This window comes from Nerophis ophidion, linkage group LG10, assembly GCF_033978795.1.
Source record: "Nerophis ophidion isolate RoL-2023_Sa linkage group LG10, RoL_Noph_v1.0, whole genome shotgun sequence".
In the NCBI taxonomy this organism is placed as follows: Eukaryota; Metazoa; Chordata; class Actinopteri; order Syngnathiformes; family Syngnathidae; genus Nerophis; species Nerophis ophidion.
Window position 1 is genome coordinate 38,632,197 of NC_084620.1, and position 19,470 is coordinate 38,651,666.

The following is a 19,470-nucleotide window of genomic DNA, read 5'->3' on the forward strand; positions in this document are numbered from 1 at the left end:
GTAAGCATGTGCTAATTATTTTAAAACCTCTTCTCACTCCGGCACTTACCAAAGGTATGCAGTAAAAATTTAAGTGTGATGTAAGCTTGGACCTTAAATCCTACTGAATATCTCTTAATCTTCTTCCCTTTATGCGATTTCAAATTACCGGTATTGAAATCAGCCTCTTCCATTTTGAAAATGATGACAGGGGAAGTGTCACTCGAGACTTCACGAGTTTGACCAGGCGGTAATACTAAGCATGCGCTAATTAATTTGGGAAGCGCGTTTGACCCGGCAGTAATTCAAGGCAGGCGCATACTATATGCCCTGCAGCAATTCAAGAAAATACGGTATGTATAACAAACAAAAAAAGGCTCACGAAATCACTTCAAATGTTTTCATCCAAATAGAAATTATAGGCCTTGTCACGCCAAATTTCTTTCCCCCTACAAAAACCTTCCCCCCCATTTACTTCCGGGGTCATGATTGATACAGACGTTTTGTTAACGCTATATTATAAAAATATAACGCTATATTATAAAAATACAGACGTTTTGTTAACGCTGTGTTATAAAAATATAACGCTATATATTCAAAATACAAATGTTTTGTTAACGCTGTATTATAAAAATACAAAAAAAAAAACCCAAAAAACAATTTACAAACACAAGCTATGGGATGACGCCTTTACGTCCGGGGTCACGTTTCCTCACGTTTCCTCTTACGTCATCCCATAGCTTGTGTTTGTAATTTTTTAATTTTTTTAATAATATAGCGTTAACAAAACGTCTGTATTTTTATAATATAGCGTTATATTTTTATAATATAGCGTTATATTTTTATAATATAGCGTTAACAAAACGTCTGTATAAGTCATGACCCCGGAAGTATGGAGGAAGAAATTTGGCGTGACAGCCTTATTTTTATAAATCTACATTTAAGTAAACATTTTTTTGCCTGGAGCATAATAATGTTTACAAAGATGTTCTCAGTTACAGTAAACTTTGAAGTGAATGTACCATTCATTGGACCTACCACTTCTCCTGCAGACATGACGTGACGTACTCTGCGCGCCCTTCCAGTAACGTCACGCAATGCTGCTAAACACAGGCTGATGATTGGTTGGAGACTGCTTTGGAGAGCGCTCGATTCTCAAAAGGGATACAGACTAGATCACCTCAGCGTCGTTTAGAAAGCGTTGATACCCGCCCGTGTAGACATACCGAGGTCTCATAACAAGCGCACAAATTCTGTCGTCACCTCGCCGCGCGTATACAAGGAAGTAATCAAGACCCAATGGCGGGAGACGTCGTTTGTCGCTGAAGCGGTGGACTTTTACAGTAAATTTAGTTGTCGAAATAAGCAAGTCGAAAGGGAAGGGGAGTAATAATCTTCAGTCATTGCAGGGAGACAAAAACAAAATGGAAGAATTTGGAGTTTTTGCTGTTTTTGGAGAAGACGCACCGCCGCAACGGTTGCTGAGGTAAAACGTCTCAATGATGCCTTTTAGTATTCTTGTGAAATATATGAAATATTCCCGATTTAATAGCAGCCAGTGGCTCTTCTGCGACGTCTGCAGTCTGTATTGAACGAGCAGTGTTTAGTTAAATGTTTCTGTCCAAATTAAAGTGTTTAAAAAATATTGTTATGGGATCTTAGCCCGAGGATGTCATTGTGGCTTGTGCAGCCCCTTTAGACACGTGTGATTAAGGGCTAATAGATTAACTTTGATTGATAAACTTCTCTCATGTACAACCCCGTTTCCATGTGAGTTGGGAAATTGTGTTAGATCTAAATATAAACGGAATTAAATGATTTGCAAAACCTTTTCAACCCATATTCAATTGAATGCACTACAAAGACAAGATATTTGATGTTCAAACTCATAAACTTTTTTGGGGCAAATAATAATCAACTTAGAATTTCATGGCTGCCACACGTGCCGGAGTAGTTGGGAAAGGGCATGTTCACCACTGTGTTACATCACCTTTTCTTTAAACAACACTCAATAAACGTTTGGGAACTGAGTTTTGATTGATTGATTGATACCTTTATTAGTAGATTGCACAGTTCAGTTCATATTCCATACAATTGACCACAAAATGGTAACACCCGGATAAGTTTTTCAACTTGTTTAAGTCGGGGTCCACATTAATCAATTCATGGTACAAATATATACTATCAGCATAATACAGTAATCACACAGGTTAAGCATCATAGTATATACATTGAATTATTTACAATCCGTGGGGTGGGATGAGGAGCTTTGGTTGATATCAGTACTTCAGTCATCAACAATTGCATCAACAGAGAAATGGACATTGAAACAGTGTAGGTCTTACAGTAGGATATGTACAGCCATCAGAGAACATAGTGAGTTTAGATAGCATAAGAGCAAGTAAATACATTAGAAGTACATTTGGTTATTTACATTATTTACATTATATAATCCGGGGAGATGGGATGTAAATGGAGAAGGGTATTAGTAAAGGGTTGAAGTTGTCTGGAGGTGTTGTTTTAGAGCGGTTTTGAAGGAAAATAGAGATGCACTTACTTTTACACCTGTTGGGAGTGCATTCCACTTTGATGTGGCATAGAAAGAGAATGAGTTAAGACCTTTGTTAGATCGGAATCTGGGTTTAATGTGGTTTGTGGAGCTCCCCCTGGTGTTGTGGTTATGGCGGTCATTTACGTTAAGGAAGTACTTTGACATGTACTTCGGTATCAGGGAGGTGTTGCGGATATTAAAGACTAGGCTCAGTGCAAGTTGTTTTACTCTGTCCTCCACCCTGAGCCAGCCCACTTTGCAGAAGTGGGTTGGAGTAAGGTGTGATCTGGGGTTGAGGTCTAAAAGTAAACGGACTAGCTTATTTTGGGATGTTTGGAGTCTAGATTTGAGGGTTTTGGAGGTGCTGGGGAAATAAATTGTTGAAGCTTTGAACGTGGAATTCTTTAACATTGTTGCTTGATGTACTGCTTAAGTTGTTCAACAGTCTGGGGTCTTGTCGTCGTATTTTACGCTTCATAATACGCCACACATTTTCGATGGGAGACATGTCTGGACTGCAGGCGGGCCAAGAAAGTACCTGCACTCTTTTACTACGAAGCCACACTGTTGTAACACGTGGCTTTGTATTGTTTTGGTGAAATAAGCAGGGGCGTACATGATAACGTTGCTTGGATGACAACATATGTTGCTCCAAAACCTGTATGGAACTTTCAGCATTATTGGTGCCTTCACAGATGTGCAAGTTACCCATGCCTTGGGCACTAATACACCCCCATACAAGCACAGATGCTGGCTTTTGAACTTTGCGCCAATAACAATCCGGATGGTTATTTTGCCCTTTGTTCCGGAGGACACCATGTCCACAGTTTCCAGATATAATTTGAAATGTGGACTCGTCAGACCACAGAACACTTTTTCACTTTGCATCAGTCCATCTTAGATGAGCTCGGGCCCAGCGAAGCCGGTGGCGTTCCTGGGTGTTGTTGATAAATGGCTTTCACTTTCACTTTTAACTTTCACTTAGAGATGTAGCGACCAACTGTAGTTACTGACAGTAATTTTATGAAGTGTTCCTGAGCCCATGTGGTGATATCCTTTGCACACTGTCGTCGGTTTTTGATGTAGTACATCAAAGGTCCGTAATATCTTCGCTTACGTGCAGTGATTTCTCCAGATTCTCTGAACCTTTTGATGATTTTACGGACCGTAGATGGTAAAATCCCTAAATTCCTTGCAATAGCTCGTTGAGAAATGTTGTTCTAAAACTGTTCGACAATTTGCTTACAAAGTGGTGACCCTCGCCCCATCCTTGTTTGTGAATTACTTAACATTTCATGAAAGCTACTTTTATACCCAATCATGGCACCCACCTGTTTCCAATTAGCCTGCACACCTGTGGGATGCTCCAAATAAGGGTTTGATGAGGATTCCTCAACTTAATCAGTATTTATTGCCACCTTGCCCACCTTTGGCACATGTTGCTAGCATCAAATTCTAAAGTTAAAGATTATTTGCAAAAAAAATTTTTTGGATCAGTTTGAACATTAAATATGTTGTCTTTGTAGCATATTCAACTGAATATGGGTTGAAAATGATTTGCAAATCATTGTATTCTGTTTATATTTACATCCAACACAATTTCCCAACTCATTAAAACAGGGTTTGTATAAATGTTTAAATATATATATATATATTACTCCCTATATGTGTGTATATATATATATATATATATATATTTATTTATTTATTTATTTGTTTGTTTGTTTGTTTGTTTGTTTGTCCTGTCCAGCTTCTCAGGCAATTCATATCGTTGATGTAGATGCCCATGTTCAGATTTACTTTACAAAAGAGAAGTGTAGGATTCTTCTCTTGTTGCCTTATTTGAATTTGACTTTATTAAATGTATTTATATTATCATTTTGTGCAGCCGGGCCGGAGCAGGAGGGGATAGACAGAGAAAAAAGGGAAGATAGAGGGGGAAATTGTTGAGATAAGAGGGGGATTAGATAGAAAGACAAAAACAACAACAGCAAACACAACAATAACAACAACAACAGTACAACACCAGCACATACGATATGTACAAATATTATCGTAAAAGTGATAGCAAAGAAGCAGTTAGTGAAATAAATAATAATAGAGAAATGACAATGAGCATTTTTACACTACAACTGGAGCAATACAAATACCAATGAAAAAGCGCTATTGATCATGAACAATACCAATAGTTTACCTCTATTAGCAACAATACAGTTGTTTAAATGCAACAATACCTATACATAATGATAACTAGAAATATAAAAAAAAAAAAAAGAAATACTGAAAGATGGAGGGGAAGAGAGAGAGGCAAAATATATTAATCTTGTAGATTGTTATAGTAACATTGAGTTAAGCTTTGTCAGTATGCCATGTTACCCAGTTTACCCTAGGGTAACAACGTTGATATATGTTTGATGAAACGTGATTATGTGCATGAGTATATGTATGTATATGTATATGAACAGAAAGTGTATATGAACGTTTGTACAGTAAATGTATTTGTACAGTATATGTATGTTTGTTTGTACAGTGATTGTATATGTGCCGTATGTGTATGTTTGTACTGTGAATATGCGTGTAGATGGACGAACTTGGAGTATGTAGGTATGTACTGTATTTGTGTATGTATGTGGGAGCGTAGGTACTTATGTATGTACGTTTGTATGTATGAATAACGGTGTGTGTGAGAGTATATGTGTGTTTGTATGTACAATATATTTGACTGTGTATATATATATATATATATAAATATATATATATATGTATATATATATACACGTATATGTATATATATATATATATACATATACGTGTATATATATATACATATATATATATATTTATATATATATATATATACATACATATACGTGTGTGTGTGTATTATATATAAACATATATATGTGTGTATATATATATATATATATATATATATATATATATATATATATATATATATATATATATGTATATGTATGTATGTATGTATGTATGTATGTGTATATATATGTGTGTATATATATATGTATGTATGTGTGTGTGTGTGTGTGTATGTATATATATATATATATATATTCACACATATATATGTATATATATTCACACATATATATGTATGTGTATATATATGTATGTGTGTATATATGTATGTGTATATTTGAATATATGTGTATATATATATATATGTATGTATGTATGTATGTGTATATATACTTTATTTATATTTGTATATATAATTTTTGGAAATTATTATTTATCTGTGTATATTCTTTAATTTATTTGTGATTATTGTTATTATTAATTTTTTCCTTATCTAATTGATTTATTGGTAAATATTATTATTATTTTGTTTTCCTGCTGTTTCTTTCATATTGGGGTTGGGGAGTGGCATTGTTAAGATATAAACAAAACATTTTGACATTTAGGGCAGAAAAGAGATATATGATGTAATGGATAGGAATGTCTGATGCTGAATGTCAATAAAAATTAAATGAATGAAAAAAAAGTGTTTTACAGAATTCAAGTTTTCCCACAACCGTATTTATAATTTTTAATCATAAGGGCTTTTTTTTCTCTCTCAGCGGCAAAGGGCCCTCGCTGGTGTCTGTTGCAGTGCCCCCGACTGTACAGCAGGTGGTGCTATTTAGCAGCGGGCCCTGGCGGGACAGAATCTGCGTCAACGCGGAAATCCTTGATGCTCAGCGGACCCCCATCACTATCGGCAAATTGACCCCCTATAACAGGTTCATCCACTCAGTACGAACAGAGGAATTGAATCATACCTGTCAACATTTTAATTTTAAAATGTGGGAAATTGTTAAAAAAAAAAAAAGGATTGCTAAAGGGGGAAAACAAGGATTTGGTGAGATTTTTCTCATTTCCATTGTAAAAATCAAAGTCAAAAGAAGTCGGGTTATAAAGCCAATTAAGAGACAGCATAGCCTGAATAGCATTCGTGAGATGATCAAACATGACTTTTAACACCATGACCTGGTGTTAGAAAAGATGTGTCCACAACATTTTCACACTGCTAGATTCGAATCAAAACATGTTTTATTCTGTTTCCCACTGCATTTTAGCTGTGAGCGACAGACAACATACAGTATTTTGGGGAAAAAAGCACTTTTTTCCTTTCCTTTTAGTCTAACGTAAGCTCAAAAATTAACAAGTAATATTTTTGGAGAAGTAGTACAGTGATCAAAGTATTTTAAAATGTTTTGGGGGGTTTTTTCGACAGAAACTGCTTATGAAATTAGACTTTGCTCCCTTTCTCCAACAAATAAGAGATGAAAGTTGTAGATCAGTGGTTCTCAACCTTTTTTCAGTGATGTACCTACCCCCTGTGAGTATTTTTTTAATTCAAGTACCCCCTAATCAGAGCAAATAATTTTTGGTTGAAAAAAAGAGATAAAGAAGCAAAATACAGCACTATGTCATCAGTTTCTGATTTATTAAATTGTACAACGGTGCAAAATATTGCTAATTTGTAGTGGTCTTTCTTGAACTATATGGGAAAAAAGATATAAAAATAACTCAAAACTTGTTGAAAAATAATCATGTGATTCAATTGTAATTAAAGATTTCTACACATAGAAGTAGTCATCAACTTAAATTGCCTTCTTTGGGGATTGTAGTAGAGATCCATCTGGATTCATGAACTTAATTCTAAACATTTCTTCACAAAAAAAAAAAAATTTAACATCATTATTTATGGAACATGTCCACAAAAAATCTAGCTGTCAACACTGAATATTGCATTGTTGCATTTTTTTTCACAGTTTTTGAACTTGCATTCATATGTTGTTGAAATATTATTCAACAAATATATTTATAAAGGATTTTTGAATTGTTGGTATTTTTAGACTATTATAAAAAAATCTCATGTACCCCTTGCATACCTTCAAGTACCCCCAGGGTTACGCGTACCCTCATTTGAGAACCACTATCGTAGATAATGCACATAATGCCCAATTTGGACAATGAGCCTTATCAGATTTTGTCTTATTAAAGTTGTTCACCGGTGTGAAAATGGACTCCGTTGATGAAATATATACAAGTTTGGCCATGTAAACATCCCTACATCCAGCAAAAATGGCTACACGGCAACAACAGTGCATTGTGATATTATGTGCCCTTTCGAGCCCTGTAGATAGCAGTCATTGGGTTTAATGTAAGGGTTTTTTTTAGTGGCAGAACCTACAATATTGCCTAAATGAAAATAAAATGTATCCTGGTATAATTCACGGAGCTTCACGTTGAGACAATTTTCAAGCTGGCTCATGTCATTTGTCCTTTGATGTTGCAGAAAGTATGAGAATGTGTGAGCAGCTGCCTTCTCTTTTATAGGTAAAGATAATAATCGTTTAGATTTTTGGTTGTGAAGTTTTCCCAAAGATAATAATCGTTCAGGTTTTTGGTAGTGAAGTTTTCCCCCATCGTCTTCATGTCCCGCCATCTCTCTTGTGTTGTTGTTTTGATTTGATGCAACTCGCCTTGCTGCTTTCACCAGCCCACCCTGAGTGTTGTCGAGCCGATCCAAGCGCTGAAGTTGCTGCAATACTGGAGATTTTTTTCCCGCATAGAGCAAAAAAAACAGCGTTAAAGAGGGACCGGGAAAGAAAGACAAAAAATGTGATTTCCCTGGAAAAAAATGGGGATGTTGATGGATACGCATTGATGACACCCAAAAGGCTTCATTTTTGGCGTTCTTGCAGATGTCTGTCATGGGAACAGTGGGAAGAGGAGACGTGGACCAAAACCGTCACTTTGAATGTCACTCTGGAAGGAGGACAGATGGTAAGAAAAAAATGATCGCAGAAGACAAATTGTCCTTATTAAAACCTAAAACACATTTCCAGGTGAAAGACAGTTGGTCAGAACCAGCACTCATCTTAGCTGTCAAGGAGCACACGCCTCAGGTAATTCTTTATTCATCTCATTTCTATATTGACTTGTTTAGGATTGATTTAAGTACACTTTGTGGCCCAGCTTCAGGTTCGGGGTATGAACACAACCAGGACTAAAATAATCTGGTTTAAATAAACCCACACTAACACAATTGTTTTCAGACATGTTGCTTCACTACAGATTAAGTGCTAGTATTTTTAAGAGAAGAAACAAGTTACATGAACGCTTTTTCTGCAGCAAACAAATAATTCACTGTCTCTTGTCAAACAAAAGCAGTCCCAAAACGGTTTAATCCAATTCATTGACTGATTGATTGATTGATTGATTGATTGATTGATTGATTGATTGATTGATTGATTGATTGATTGAAACTTTTATTAGTGGATTGCACATTACAGTACATATTCCGTACAATTGACCACTAATTGGTAACACCCGAATAAGTTTTTCAACATGTTTAGGTCAGGGTCCACGTTAATCAATTCATGGTAGATTACTGCCATCTCTGAGGAATCTTCTCTCTGGTCTTGGTAGTCTTTCAGCATCATTTAGGCCAGGGGTCGGCAGCCAAAAATGTCGAAAGAGCCATTTTGGAGCAAAAATACAAAACTAAAATCTGTCTGGAGCCGCAAAAAATTAAAAGTCTTATATAAGTGTTAAAAGGAAGGCAACACATGTTTTAAGTGTCTGTATTAGCTGTATTAGCCAACTATCAAAGGCTGACACAAATCTTTGTTGACAGAAATGTTGTATTTAAATTTTTATTGTACACATTCTTCCAACATTGGAAATCATTTGTAAAATGGAGGCTTCTCACAGGATGAGATAATTTCTGGAAATTACTGGCTCAGAATGACCAAATGTATAGATGTGTGTGTCCAAGTTAAAAGAAACAGCCGGCTGTCTTCTAATGGATTTATTGCTGTCTGTCTAAGCTAGGTAACGTTTGCTGTAGTCTTGAACAACATGGCACACAAACAACTATCAGACATGCAGCCAATATTACATACAGATAATGTGTCATGAGACAAGCAAATATCGATAAAATACAGAGAGGACATAAGTAAAGGAAATTAAATGAGCTTGAATATACCTACAAAAGAGGCACAATGATGAAAAATGTACTTTTGGCTACCCTAAATTGCATGATACCATCGGTTAGTTTGCAGTCATGGATTGACTAAATATGCCTGATAAGCACTCCAGCAAATCAATAATATCAAGAAAGCTCATCTTTTGTGCATTCACACACAGAATAAAACGTTTGGTGGACAAAATGAGACAAAGAAGACGTGCCATAAAATACGTCTTCCTGTGGCAGCATCGGAGATATTTGCACATATAAACAAACTACGATGAGTTCAAGGATCGCTGAAATTAGTAGGACAAAACGGTGCTTGCCAAATACTCTCATCAGTGAAGCATGTATAACATAAACAGTGGGATTTCTAACAATTAGTAAGGTTTGTTCTCCTGCACAAACCATCTTAAAACAAAAAATATATATTTTTTTCTTCAACTTTTTCCATTTTCACACATCTCTGAAAGAGGTCCAGGGAGCCACTAGGGCTCTTGAGCCGCAGGTTGCTGACCCCCGATTTAGGTGATCAAAGTAATCCATCTTCACCATGTACTGTGATGCATACACATTAAACATGGACCTAGACATATTTGACTTCAGCCTTAAATTTAGACCTGAATTAGCTCTACTTTAACGTCAAAGGAAGACACTTTAGCGCAAAGACTAGGAATAGTCTGAGACAATTTTAATCATGTCGGAAAAAAACAATTTCAGTAAATCCTGCTTAACAATAGGCCTGGACAGTAATCAAACTTTAATTTTGATTTTGATTATGGCTTCTCACGATTATGAAGACATAATAATAATCGAAAGTGATTAACGGGCCACGCAACGTGCAAGCAAATTCCAGAGCTTGTGACCGTGAAACGGATGAAGGAGCAAAGGAGTGAAAAAACTAGAAGTTTGGAATGTCATCAGGGTTGCTACTTTTTATTTGACACAGCACTAGTATGTCTAATCAATAATCACTCAACTCAACAAAAAAGTAAGGCATATGATTATCGTGTTAAGACGGAGTCACGTATTTGCTAATAAACAGAATTTGCTGTTAAACTCAGAATATCAGAGAATTGACATACTTGTATGTGAAATGTTGTCATTGTGAGGAGAATAAACTTTTGTTTGGGAAAATATTGTGTTCAATACCACTCATTTATCCCCTCCACCCAGTGCTGCACCAAACAATATTGGGACAGCCATTTAATTGAGCACTTAAACTACGACCCTAAAGCTAACAAGAACAATCCATGCACCCACACAACACAACTCATCTGCTTGTATTGTTGTGAACGACATCATCAATGTAACAACAACAATGTCCAAACAGTGGTAACTTGAGAGCCGCGCTCTTTTTTTTTTTTTTAATTTACAGCCTCAAGTGAGTCTCTTCTTTACTCTTCAAGCTGAAAAAACCAGCACGTCCCAATTCACCCTTCACAATAATAGCACGGTGCGCTACAATCTGACTGTGCCAACAAAATAAAGGTTTCAAAGTACATAACACAAGCATAATGTACTTAAAGCACTTCTTGATACATTTACACATTTATTATGCTTTGACTTAAAATACAGGTCGAAACTGTTCAAAGATGTATTGCACCAATAAATGTGAAGATTTTTTGCATTTAATTAACAAATATTTTATTTTACATATTGAGCATACACTCTTTGGTGGTAAAAGGTAAATATTTCAATTTAAAAGGAAAAACAGAATTGTGGTGTTTTATATTGCTATTGGTATTTAAATGTATTGTTAAGTTAAAGTACCAATTAGGGCTGGGCGATATATATGATGTATCGCGGGTTTGTCTATGTGCGATATAGAAAATGACTATACCGTAATATTCGAGTATACGTTCTCACGCAGTTGCTTTTAGCTGCGGGCGTACACTTCAGGCTCTTCTCACTCTTTCCTGTCTTTCCTTCTCCACAGACAAGCAGGCGCACATTCTTACACGCGACACATACTGTCATGTCATACGTCACATGCGTGTCCGCCCTCGCAGAGCAGAGAGGTAGCATACTGGGCTACGTTAGCTGCTAACGTAGCCGTACAAGAGAAAGAAGGTGCGGATATGGTAACAAATGAAGGAAGACTTAATTCCCAATAAAAACAGCAGGGTTTCCATCGTCTGGCGGTGGTTCTGCTTCAAGTGGGAATATGTCGAACAGACAACCGTAATTTGTCAAGTGTGGGGCAAAAGCGTTGCTATAAAAAGTAGCATTACTGTTAATGTGTAACATCATTTGAAAAGTCACTCGCTAGAGAATGAAGAGAATTTCAGAACCTTACTAACATACCACATAGTGAAGGACGAATACTATTTGATTTCCTATTATGCAGCTTATTTTTATTTGACACTAAAAATGTCTCTGAAATCTTGCACTTTATGTTTTGGAAATGACTTGAATGTTTGTGCCATTGCTTAATAACTTTAATAAATACACTTTTGGTCAATTGACTTAGTTGTGATTTCTCTCTTTGCATGAAAGTTTAAAAGTAGCATATATTAATGCAGTATGAAGAAGAATGTTTAAATGTAGACACATAAAATCATCATACTGCTGTGATTATATGCATCAAGTGTTCATTCAAGGCCTAGGAAAAATATCGTAAAATATATCGTGTATCGTGGTACGGCCTAAAAATATTGCGATATTAAAAAAAGGCAATATCGCCCAGCCCTAGTACCAATGATTGTCACACACACACACTAGGTGTGGTGAAATTTGTCCTGCATTTGACCCACCCCCCCTGATCACCCACTGGGAGGTGAGGGGAGCAGTGGGCAGCAGCGGTGCCGCGCCCGGGAATACTTTTTGGAGATTTAACCCCCAATTCCAACCCTTGATGCTGAGTGCCAAGCAGGGAGGTAAGGGGTCCAATTTTTAGAGTCTTTGGTATGACTCGGCCCAGGTTTGAACGCACAACCTACAGATCTTAGGGCGGACACTCTAAGCACTAGGCCACTGAGTAGGTCAATCTGAGTAGGTAATTGCTAATATTACTAAAATTTTACCTGTTGTTTATTCGTTTCTAATTTATAGCCGGGTTTTTTTTTTTTAAGTATATTTAAAGTTGAGTTTTGGTGGTACAATAAATGCTCGTGGTTTCAAATGAATGAATAATTCCTTTTGCTATAATTGTCCGGCCCTACTTAACAATGTGATGTAGTCTAGAACTAAGGCTTGATTTCTGTACGGGAAACCTGGCCTGAACGTCTTGCTGTTCCCAGGATGCTGCAGCTGCCCTTGCACGCCGCGCGGTCGATAGCAAGAAGAAGAGAAAGCGTGTTTCAGACACAGATGTAAATATGGCCGTGACGGAGGAGGAGGAGAACTTGTGTCCCAACGCGAGCTTGGACCAAACAACGCCTGTTCGAAAAGTCAGAGGTCACGGGAAAGGAGAACAGAAGCTCTTTTCCGCCAGGGAAGATGCAAACAAGAGTAAACGAGGTGAGGCGAACACATTCTCCTATGGTCGGACATCGCCTGGCTCTCATCTTGTCTTCAAATCGATAAAACATCTCTGTCCCTGCAGCTAACAGCACAGGAGATGTGCAAGGGATTGTGGGAAGGACACCAACCCAAAGTGGAGCCAGGTCAAAAGGTGGGCTGGTTAAGACCCCCACAAACACTGGTAAAAGATTTATAACTGGTAATATTACAGAACACAAGTCAGTTAGCTAACTCTTCTATCTTGGGCCTGCAGCATCACCAGGGAACCCCTCAGGACGCTGGGGGCAAACGCTGTGTCCCATTGACAGCCAGACCGCCATCTTGATAGGTGGACAAGGAGCCAGGATGCAGTTCTGCAAAGATCCCATGTGGAAGCTCTGCACAGGTCAGTCAGGTGTTTGAAAGTCCGCATCAAAATGCCTTTTTTTTCAGACTGTTTACTCACTAAGAAATAGAACCCGCATAGTGCTGTGCAGTACAACAATATATATAACTTAGTGTGGTATAAAATTGTTGATCGATATAATTGTCTTTTATTTGTATCGTAATTTTAACGTCTGTATTGCCGCGGATGTAACTGCAGTGGTAGCATTTATGTCAGCTGAAATAAATTTACAGCGCCAATAGGATGGAATGCATGGAAGCTAAACCAACAAAACCCGTAGAGGTATTGATGCCAAAAAAAACTAACTTTTTTTTTTAATTTGATTTGGATTGAAAAAGTCAGATACCAATTTAACAACAGTAGGCTAATCTGCAAAACATGCCGCCAACAAGTCTGTATTAGCAACTTGAGCAAGTCTCTTTGATATTCTATTATTGAAATTAAAATGAAATAAAAAATACTAATTTTACCTCAAAACAAAGAAGTGATGAGAAGAAAAACACACCTTCTCATTTCAATGTGTTTTCTTTATTTTCATGACTATTTACATTGTAGATTATCACTGAAGGCATCAAAACTATGACACCTGTGAATTGAAAACCCTTTCAGGTAACTACCTCTTCAAGCTCATCCAGAGAATGCCAAGAGTGTGGGAAAAAGTAATCAGAGCAAAAGGTGGCTATTTTGAAGAAACCAGAAATTTAAAACACGTTTTTAGTTATTTCACCTTTTTTTGTTAAGTACATATCTCCACATGTATTCATTCATAATTTGATGCCTTCAGTGACAATCTACAATGTAAATAGTCATGAAGATAAAGAAAACACATTGAATGAGAAGATATGTTCAAGCTTTTGGCCTGTACTGTATATACACAGGGCAGCACGGTGGAAGAGGGGTTAGTGCATCTGCTCACAATACGAAGGTCCTGAGTAGTCCTGGGTTCAATCCGGGCTCGAGATCTTTCTGTGTGAAGTTTGCATGTTCTCCCCGTGACTGCGTGGGTTCCCTCCGGGTACTCCGGCTTCCTCCCACCTCCAAAGACATGCACCTGGGGATAGGTTGATTGGCAACACTAAATTGGCCCTAGTGTGTTAATATGAATGTGAATGTTGTCTGTCTATCTGTGTTGGCCCTGCGATGAGGTGGCGACTTTTCCAGAGAGTACACTGCCTTCCGCCCGATTGTAGCTGAGATAGGCACCAGCGACCCCAAAGGGAATAAACGGTAGACAATGGATGGATGGATGGATGGGTGTCCCTTGGCAAGTTTCACTGCAATAAGGCGCTTTTGGTAGCCATCCACATGCTTCTGGTTGAATTTTTGACAACTCCTCTTGACAAAATAGGTGCAGTTCCGCTAGATTTGTTGGTTTTCTGACTTGGACTTGTTTCTTCAGTCCACACGTTTAAGTCAGGACTTTGGGAAGGCCTTCCCAAAGTCCTGACTTAAACGCCTTGGAAATGTGGACAATGCTGAAGAACCAAGTCCATGTCAGAAAACCAACAAATTTAGCTGAACTGCACCAATTTTGTCAAGAGGAGTTGTCAAAAATTTAACCAGAAGTTTGCCAGCAGATTTGGTCACATTTTCAGTAGACCCATAATAAATTCATAAAAGAACCAAACTTAATGAATATTTTTTCTGACAAACAAGTATGTGCTCCAATCACTCTATCACAAAAAATAAGAGTTGTAGAAATTATAGGACACTCAAAACAGCCATGACGTTATGTTCTTTACAAGTGTATGTAAACTTTTGACCACGACTGTACATATTAATCCTGGGGCAAGGTGGTAACCCCTGAGCTGATATTGAAGTGCATTATTCCATCTGAGACCGCCTAAGCCCTAGAGCTTGTATTTTGTCTAACAGAGGACATGTCCTGGGTGGCGGCCGAGACGCTGGCACAGGGCCCTACTCCCGAGTCCAGAATCGGCCATTCGTCCGTCTACGACCCGGACTCAAAGCGGATCTTTGTGTTTGGTGGTTCTAAGAACAAAAAGTGGTTCAATGACGTCCATATCCTGGACACGCAGAGCTGGAAGTGGACCATGGTGGAGGTGTGTTATTTTGATCCTAACCCCAGAGTGTATTCTCGTGCTCACCGTTAACCTCACCTCCAGGCCCAAGGCAAGGTTCCCCCCCTGGCGTACCACAGCTGCAGCATGTTTCGTGGGGAACTTTTTGTGCTGGGAGGCGTGTTCCCTCGGCCTAACCCAGTGCCGGACGGCTGCAGTGACTCTTTGTACATCTTTGATCCAGAGCTGTCCATCTGGTACCAGCCCATTGTCATCGGCGACACCCCCTCGCCCCGCTCGGGGTAAGGCTGCTGCAGCTGACGCTGCGGTCGATTGAGGTGGTCTTCACCGTCTTTTCTTTGCGTTTCAGACACTCGGCGTGTGTGATGCCGTGGGGGAAGATATACATATTTGGTGGGTGGGACACACCTGTGTGCTACAACGACATGTTTGTGTTGGACCTTGGTGAGGATGCAGAATGTGACGTGTTCACATTATTGAATACACCAAAACCTCTGATTGTATAACGCTCTACGCTTGTTTTCTCCGCAGGTCTGATGGAGTTTTCTGCCCTCCAGACAAGTGGAAAAGCCCCCTCTCCTAGATGGTAAACCATGTTGGACTCTTAATTGCTTGCACAAGTTCACACTCTTAAGGTATCTTTAAGTTCCTCCCCCTCCAAACCCTGTGGTGGAGTTTAAAAAAAAATCAATGCTGAGAGCTGTAAGTGGTAGTTTTTTTTAGTACCGTATTTTCCGGACCATAGGGCGCACCAGATTATAAAGTGCACTGGCGATGAATGGTGTATTTTTGATGTTTTTTTAGGTATAAGGCGCACTGGATTATGGGCGCATTAAAGGTATCATATTATTATAATTTTTTTGTAAATGTAAAACACTTCCTTGTAGTCTACATAACATGTAATGATGGTTCTTTGGTCAAAATATTGCACAGATTTTGTTTTTACCGATCATCGTCAAGCCGCTTTCTGACTGTTGTGGGCAGTCTTATTTAGGTGGCTCACCTCCGGCAGCGTCTTCTCCCCATCTCCGGCAGCGTCTTCTCCCCGTCATCTTTGTTGTAGCGGTGTAGCGTGCAAGGACGGGAATCGAAGAAGTGTCAAATGATGGAGCTAACTTTTTTAATGACATTCAGACTTTACTTAAATCAATATTGGAGCAGCATCTCCTCATCTGAAAATGTGTCCTGTGAAAAAACGTCCGACAGTAATCTAATCCAATCCAATCCACTTTATTTATATAGCACGTTTAAACAACAAAATGTTTCCAAAGTGCTGCACTACAATATTAAAAACAACATTCAAATACTATCCTGAGCTCAACCAATGACCAACCAAAAATAAAAATAAATACATATAAAACCAATATGAAAACAATATAAAATATGATTTAAAAGGATTTTAAGGGTGAAACACATTAAAGCAGCAAATAGAAATCAAAATTTTAAAACACAGAGGACCACACAACTCACGTAATGTTAAAAGCCAGAAAATAAAAATGGGTCTTAAGACGAGACTTAAAACACTCCACTGTGGGAGCATTTCGAATATGGAGGGGCAGAGTGTTTCAGAGTTTAGGGCCGACCCTAGTTTTAAGTCTGGTCTTGGGCACCACGAGCTGGAAATGGCTCTCGGACCTCAGAGCGCGCGCAGGATTGTAAGTTTGGATGAGGTCCGAGATATAATGAGGTGCCAGTCCATGTACAGCTTTAAAAACAATTCTAAAATGAACAGGGAGCCAGTGCAAACTCTCAAGGATTGGGGTTATATGCTGGCGTTTCCTGGCCCCTGTTAAAAGTCGTTCTGCCGCGTTCTGGACTAACTGCAACAGGGAGAGAGCTTTTTGGCTAATGCCAGCATAAAGTGCATTGCAGTAGTCCAGGCGACTTGAAATAAAAGCATGCACGACTTGTTCAAAAAGGTTAAAAGATATAAACGGTTTTACCTTTGCTAAAAGATGAAGATGATAAAGACGCGATTTTAAAACGCCATTGACTTGTTTGTCAAGTTTAAAATCGCTATCTATAGTGACGCCAAGGCTGGTGACCTTGGGACGCACATCATTTTGCAATGGTCCCAAGTCAGTCAGGGCTGGACCAAAAACAAAAATTTCAGTTTTTCCCTCATTCATTATTTAAAAAATTCTGGGCTAACCAAGCCTTGACATCGCATAGACAGTTGAGAAGAGGTGTCAGGGGGCCGTGGCCTTTTGAAATCGGCATGTAAATTTGGCAGTCGTCCGCATAAAAGTGATAAGACACTCCATACCTCCTAAAAATCTCTCCCAAGAGGGAGGATATATAGAGCGAACAGGATGGAGCCTAGAATAGATCCATAGGAACTTTAATAACTAAAGTTTCTTGGGTGAATAATGTAAACTCACTACACCGGTATGTTTTAGCGCTTTCATGGCGAGTTTACTGACAGATATAAGAACATTACACTGCTTTCTATCAGAAATGGCAACAGTGGGAGATGAATGTCCCATAACAAGAAGATAGATAAAAAGAAGAAGCTTATTGACTACGGTGTCGGCATGGACTACAAAGGCGGACTTGCACAATTTTCCAGGGTTTATGCAGATCCAAAATGCAGATCAGCAGGTACCAGAAGGTAGGAAAAGTTGCTTTTGCATAATATTGCAAAACAAACAAAATGCCAGATAACATGCCTAACCTTATACACACACCATATTAATACACGCATGTTGAAGCACATCGAACAGTGTAGCCTCCACTTATCTCTTATGTTTGACTGCCATCTACTGGTCACACATATCATTACACAATGTACCAAATAAAAATTGCTTCAAGGTGGGTAAGCTCAAACCAAACCTATTCCTTACATTAGGCGCAACGGGTTTTAAGGCGCACTGTGGAGTTTTGAGGAGAGAAAAAATGATTTTGAGTGCGCCTTATAGTCCGGAAAATACGGTACATTGTTTGCGTTGTAGCTTTTACTGTTTCTCTTTCCTGCAAAAAGCAGCCTTTTTATTCCTCCAAAATTAAAGAAATGTCTCAGCAAAGAAGTCTGTTTATTACAAGGAGTTCCAGATGTCCATCAATTTATGTAATGGAATATACCCAAACAGGAATTTAAATTGTGACTGCTCACCTTAGCGTGTTTGCAGAGAATTGCAAAGAGGTATAAAAGACGTCACCAGAAGGGCTGGTGTTGTAACTTTCATATTATGTGTGTGTTACAGCTGGCATGGCAGCGCTGTCCTCTCAAACACCAAGTTCTTGATCTACGGCGGCTACAACGCAAACAACGCTCTCGCTGACACATTCGTCTTTGACACAGGTGAGCTTGTCAAAAGGTCATTTCAACATTTTTACAGCTCTTGTGCTTGGATGGACACCCGGATCAACTACGAATCCTCCAACCGTGGTATTTGTCATCAGATACAAACGTCTGGACGGAGGTGACTCTCCCGCAGCTCTCTGTGGCCAGGGCAGGTCATTCCATCGTCGCCATGGAGATGGACCCGGCCTCGGGGGGCAAAACTCTGCTGGTGTTTGGAGGTGGAGACAATGAAGGCACTTTTTACGCCGACGTGACCACGGTTACCGTAGTGGAGCTGCTTGCCCTCCTTTGATGGTTTGACATGATATGTGTTGTTTTTATTTACAGGCAAAATACTCTTCCACTTTTTTCATTTTTTTGTATAATTTTTCTGTCATTTAAGAAAATAAATATATATTTCAACTGGGCATTTTTATATGTATTTTTTAGAAAATACCAAGTAAATGTATTTTGTAGTGCATTACAGAAACAAACGTGAGGTATTGTAATTTCTAAGTGACACACTTTTGCTCTTCCATGTAGTCAACACACAGAGACACAGCTTGAAGTTGTATCAAATTAATTCACTTTTATTGCAGCAAACCTTCCTTACAAGGCACATTGAGGAAAAAGAAGCCCACACAAGCAAGCACAGTGGCAGGGGGGAGAAACTACCTGTGCAAACCACTTAAAATCCATAGTTACAGTCTATGATCTGTAGTCATTTTCCCGTTACTTTACTTCTAAACGACTCCAAATCCTGCATAAGTATCCTACCAAGAC

The 19,470-nt window shown here is 38.5% G+C and overlaps 2 protein-coding genes across 5 annotated transcripts in view; one reads left to right on the forward strand and one right to left on the reverse strand.

Annotated features, from left to right (window-relative positions):
* The window catches only part of LOC133560778 (uncharacterized), a 38,020-nt gene that overhangs the window by 7,816 nt on the left and 10,734 nt on the right, over positions 1-19,470 (reverse strand). Inside the window, exon 1 of one of the 4 annotated variants that reach the window (XM_061913694.1) lies at positions 1,018-1,178. The exons of 1 other annotated variant lie outside the window; for it this stretch is intronic. The gene's annotated coding sequence lies outside the window, so the exon portion shown is untranslated. Of the gene's footprint in view, positions 1-49; positions 144-1,001; positions 1,179-19,470 lie in introns of those variants that run through there. 2 more of the 4 variants (XM_061913695.1, XM_061913696.1) reach the window with 2 other exon arrangements.
* On the forward strand, positions 1,175-19,115 carry krcp (kelch repeat-containing protein). The gene is made up of 13 exons (XM_061913692.1): positions 1,175-1,465; positions 6,112-6,273; positions 8,245-8,326; positions 8,389-8,448; positions 12,755-12,974; positions 13,060-13,158; positions 13,231-13,362; positions 15,238-15,425; positions 15,489-15,685; positions 15,754-15,848; positions 15,936-15,990; positions 18,608-18,705; positions 18,807-19,115. Exons 1-13 carry the CDS (start codon positions 1,404-1,406, stop codon positions 18,998-19,000), a joined length of 1,644 nt encoding a protein of 547 aa, XP_061769676.1. The 5' UTR covers positions 1,175-1,403; the 3' UTR covers positions 19,001-19,115.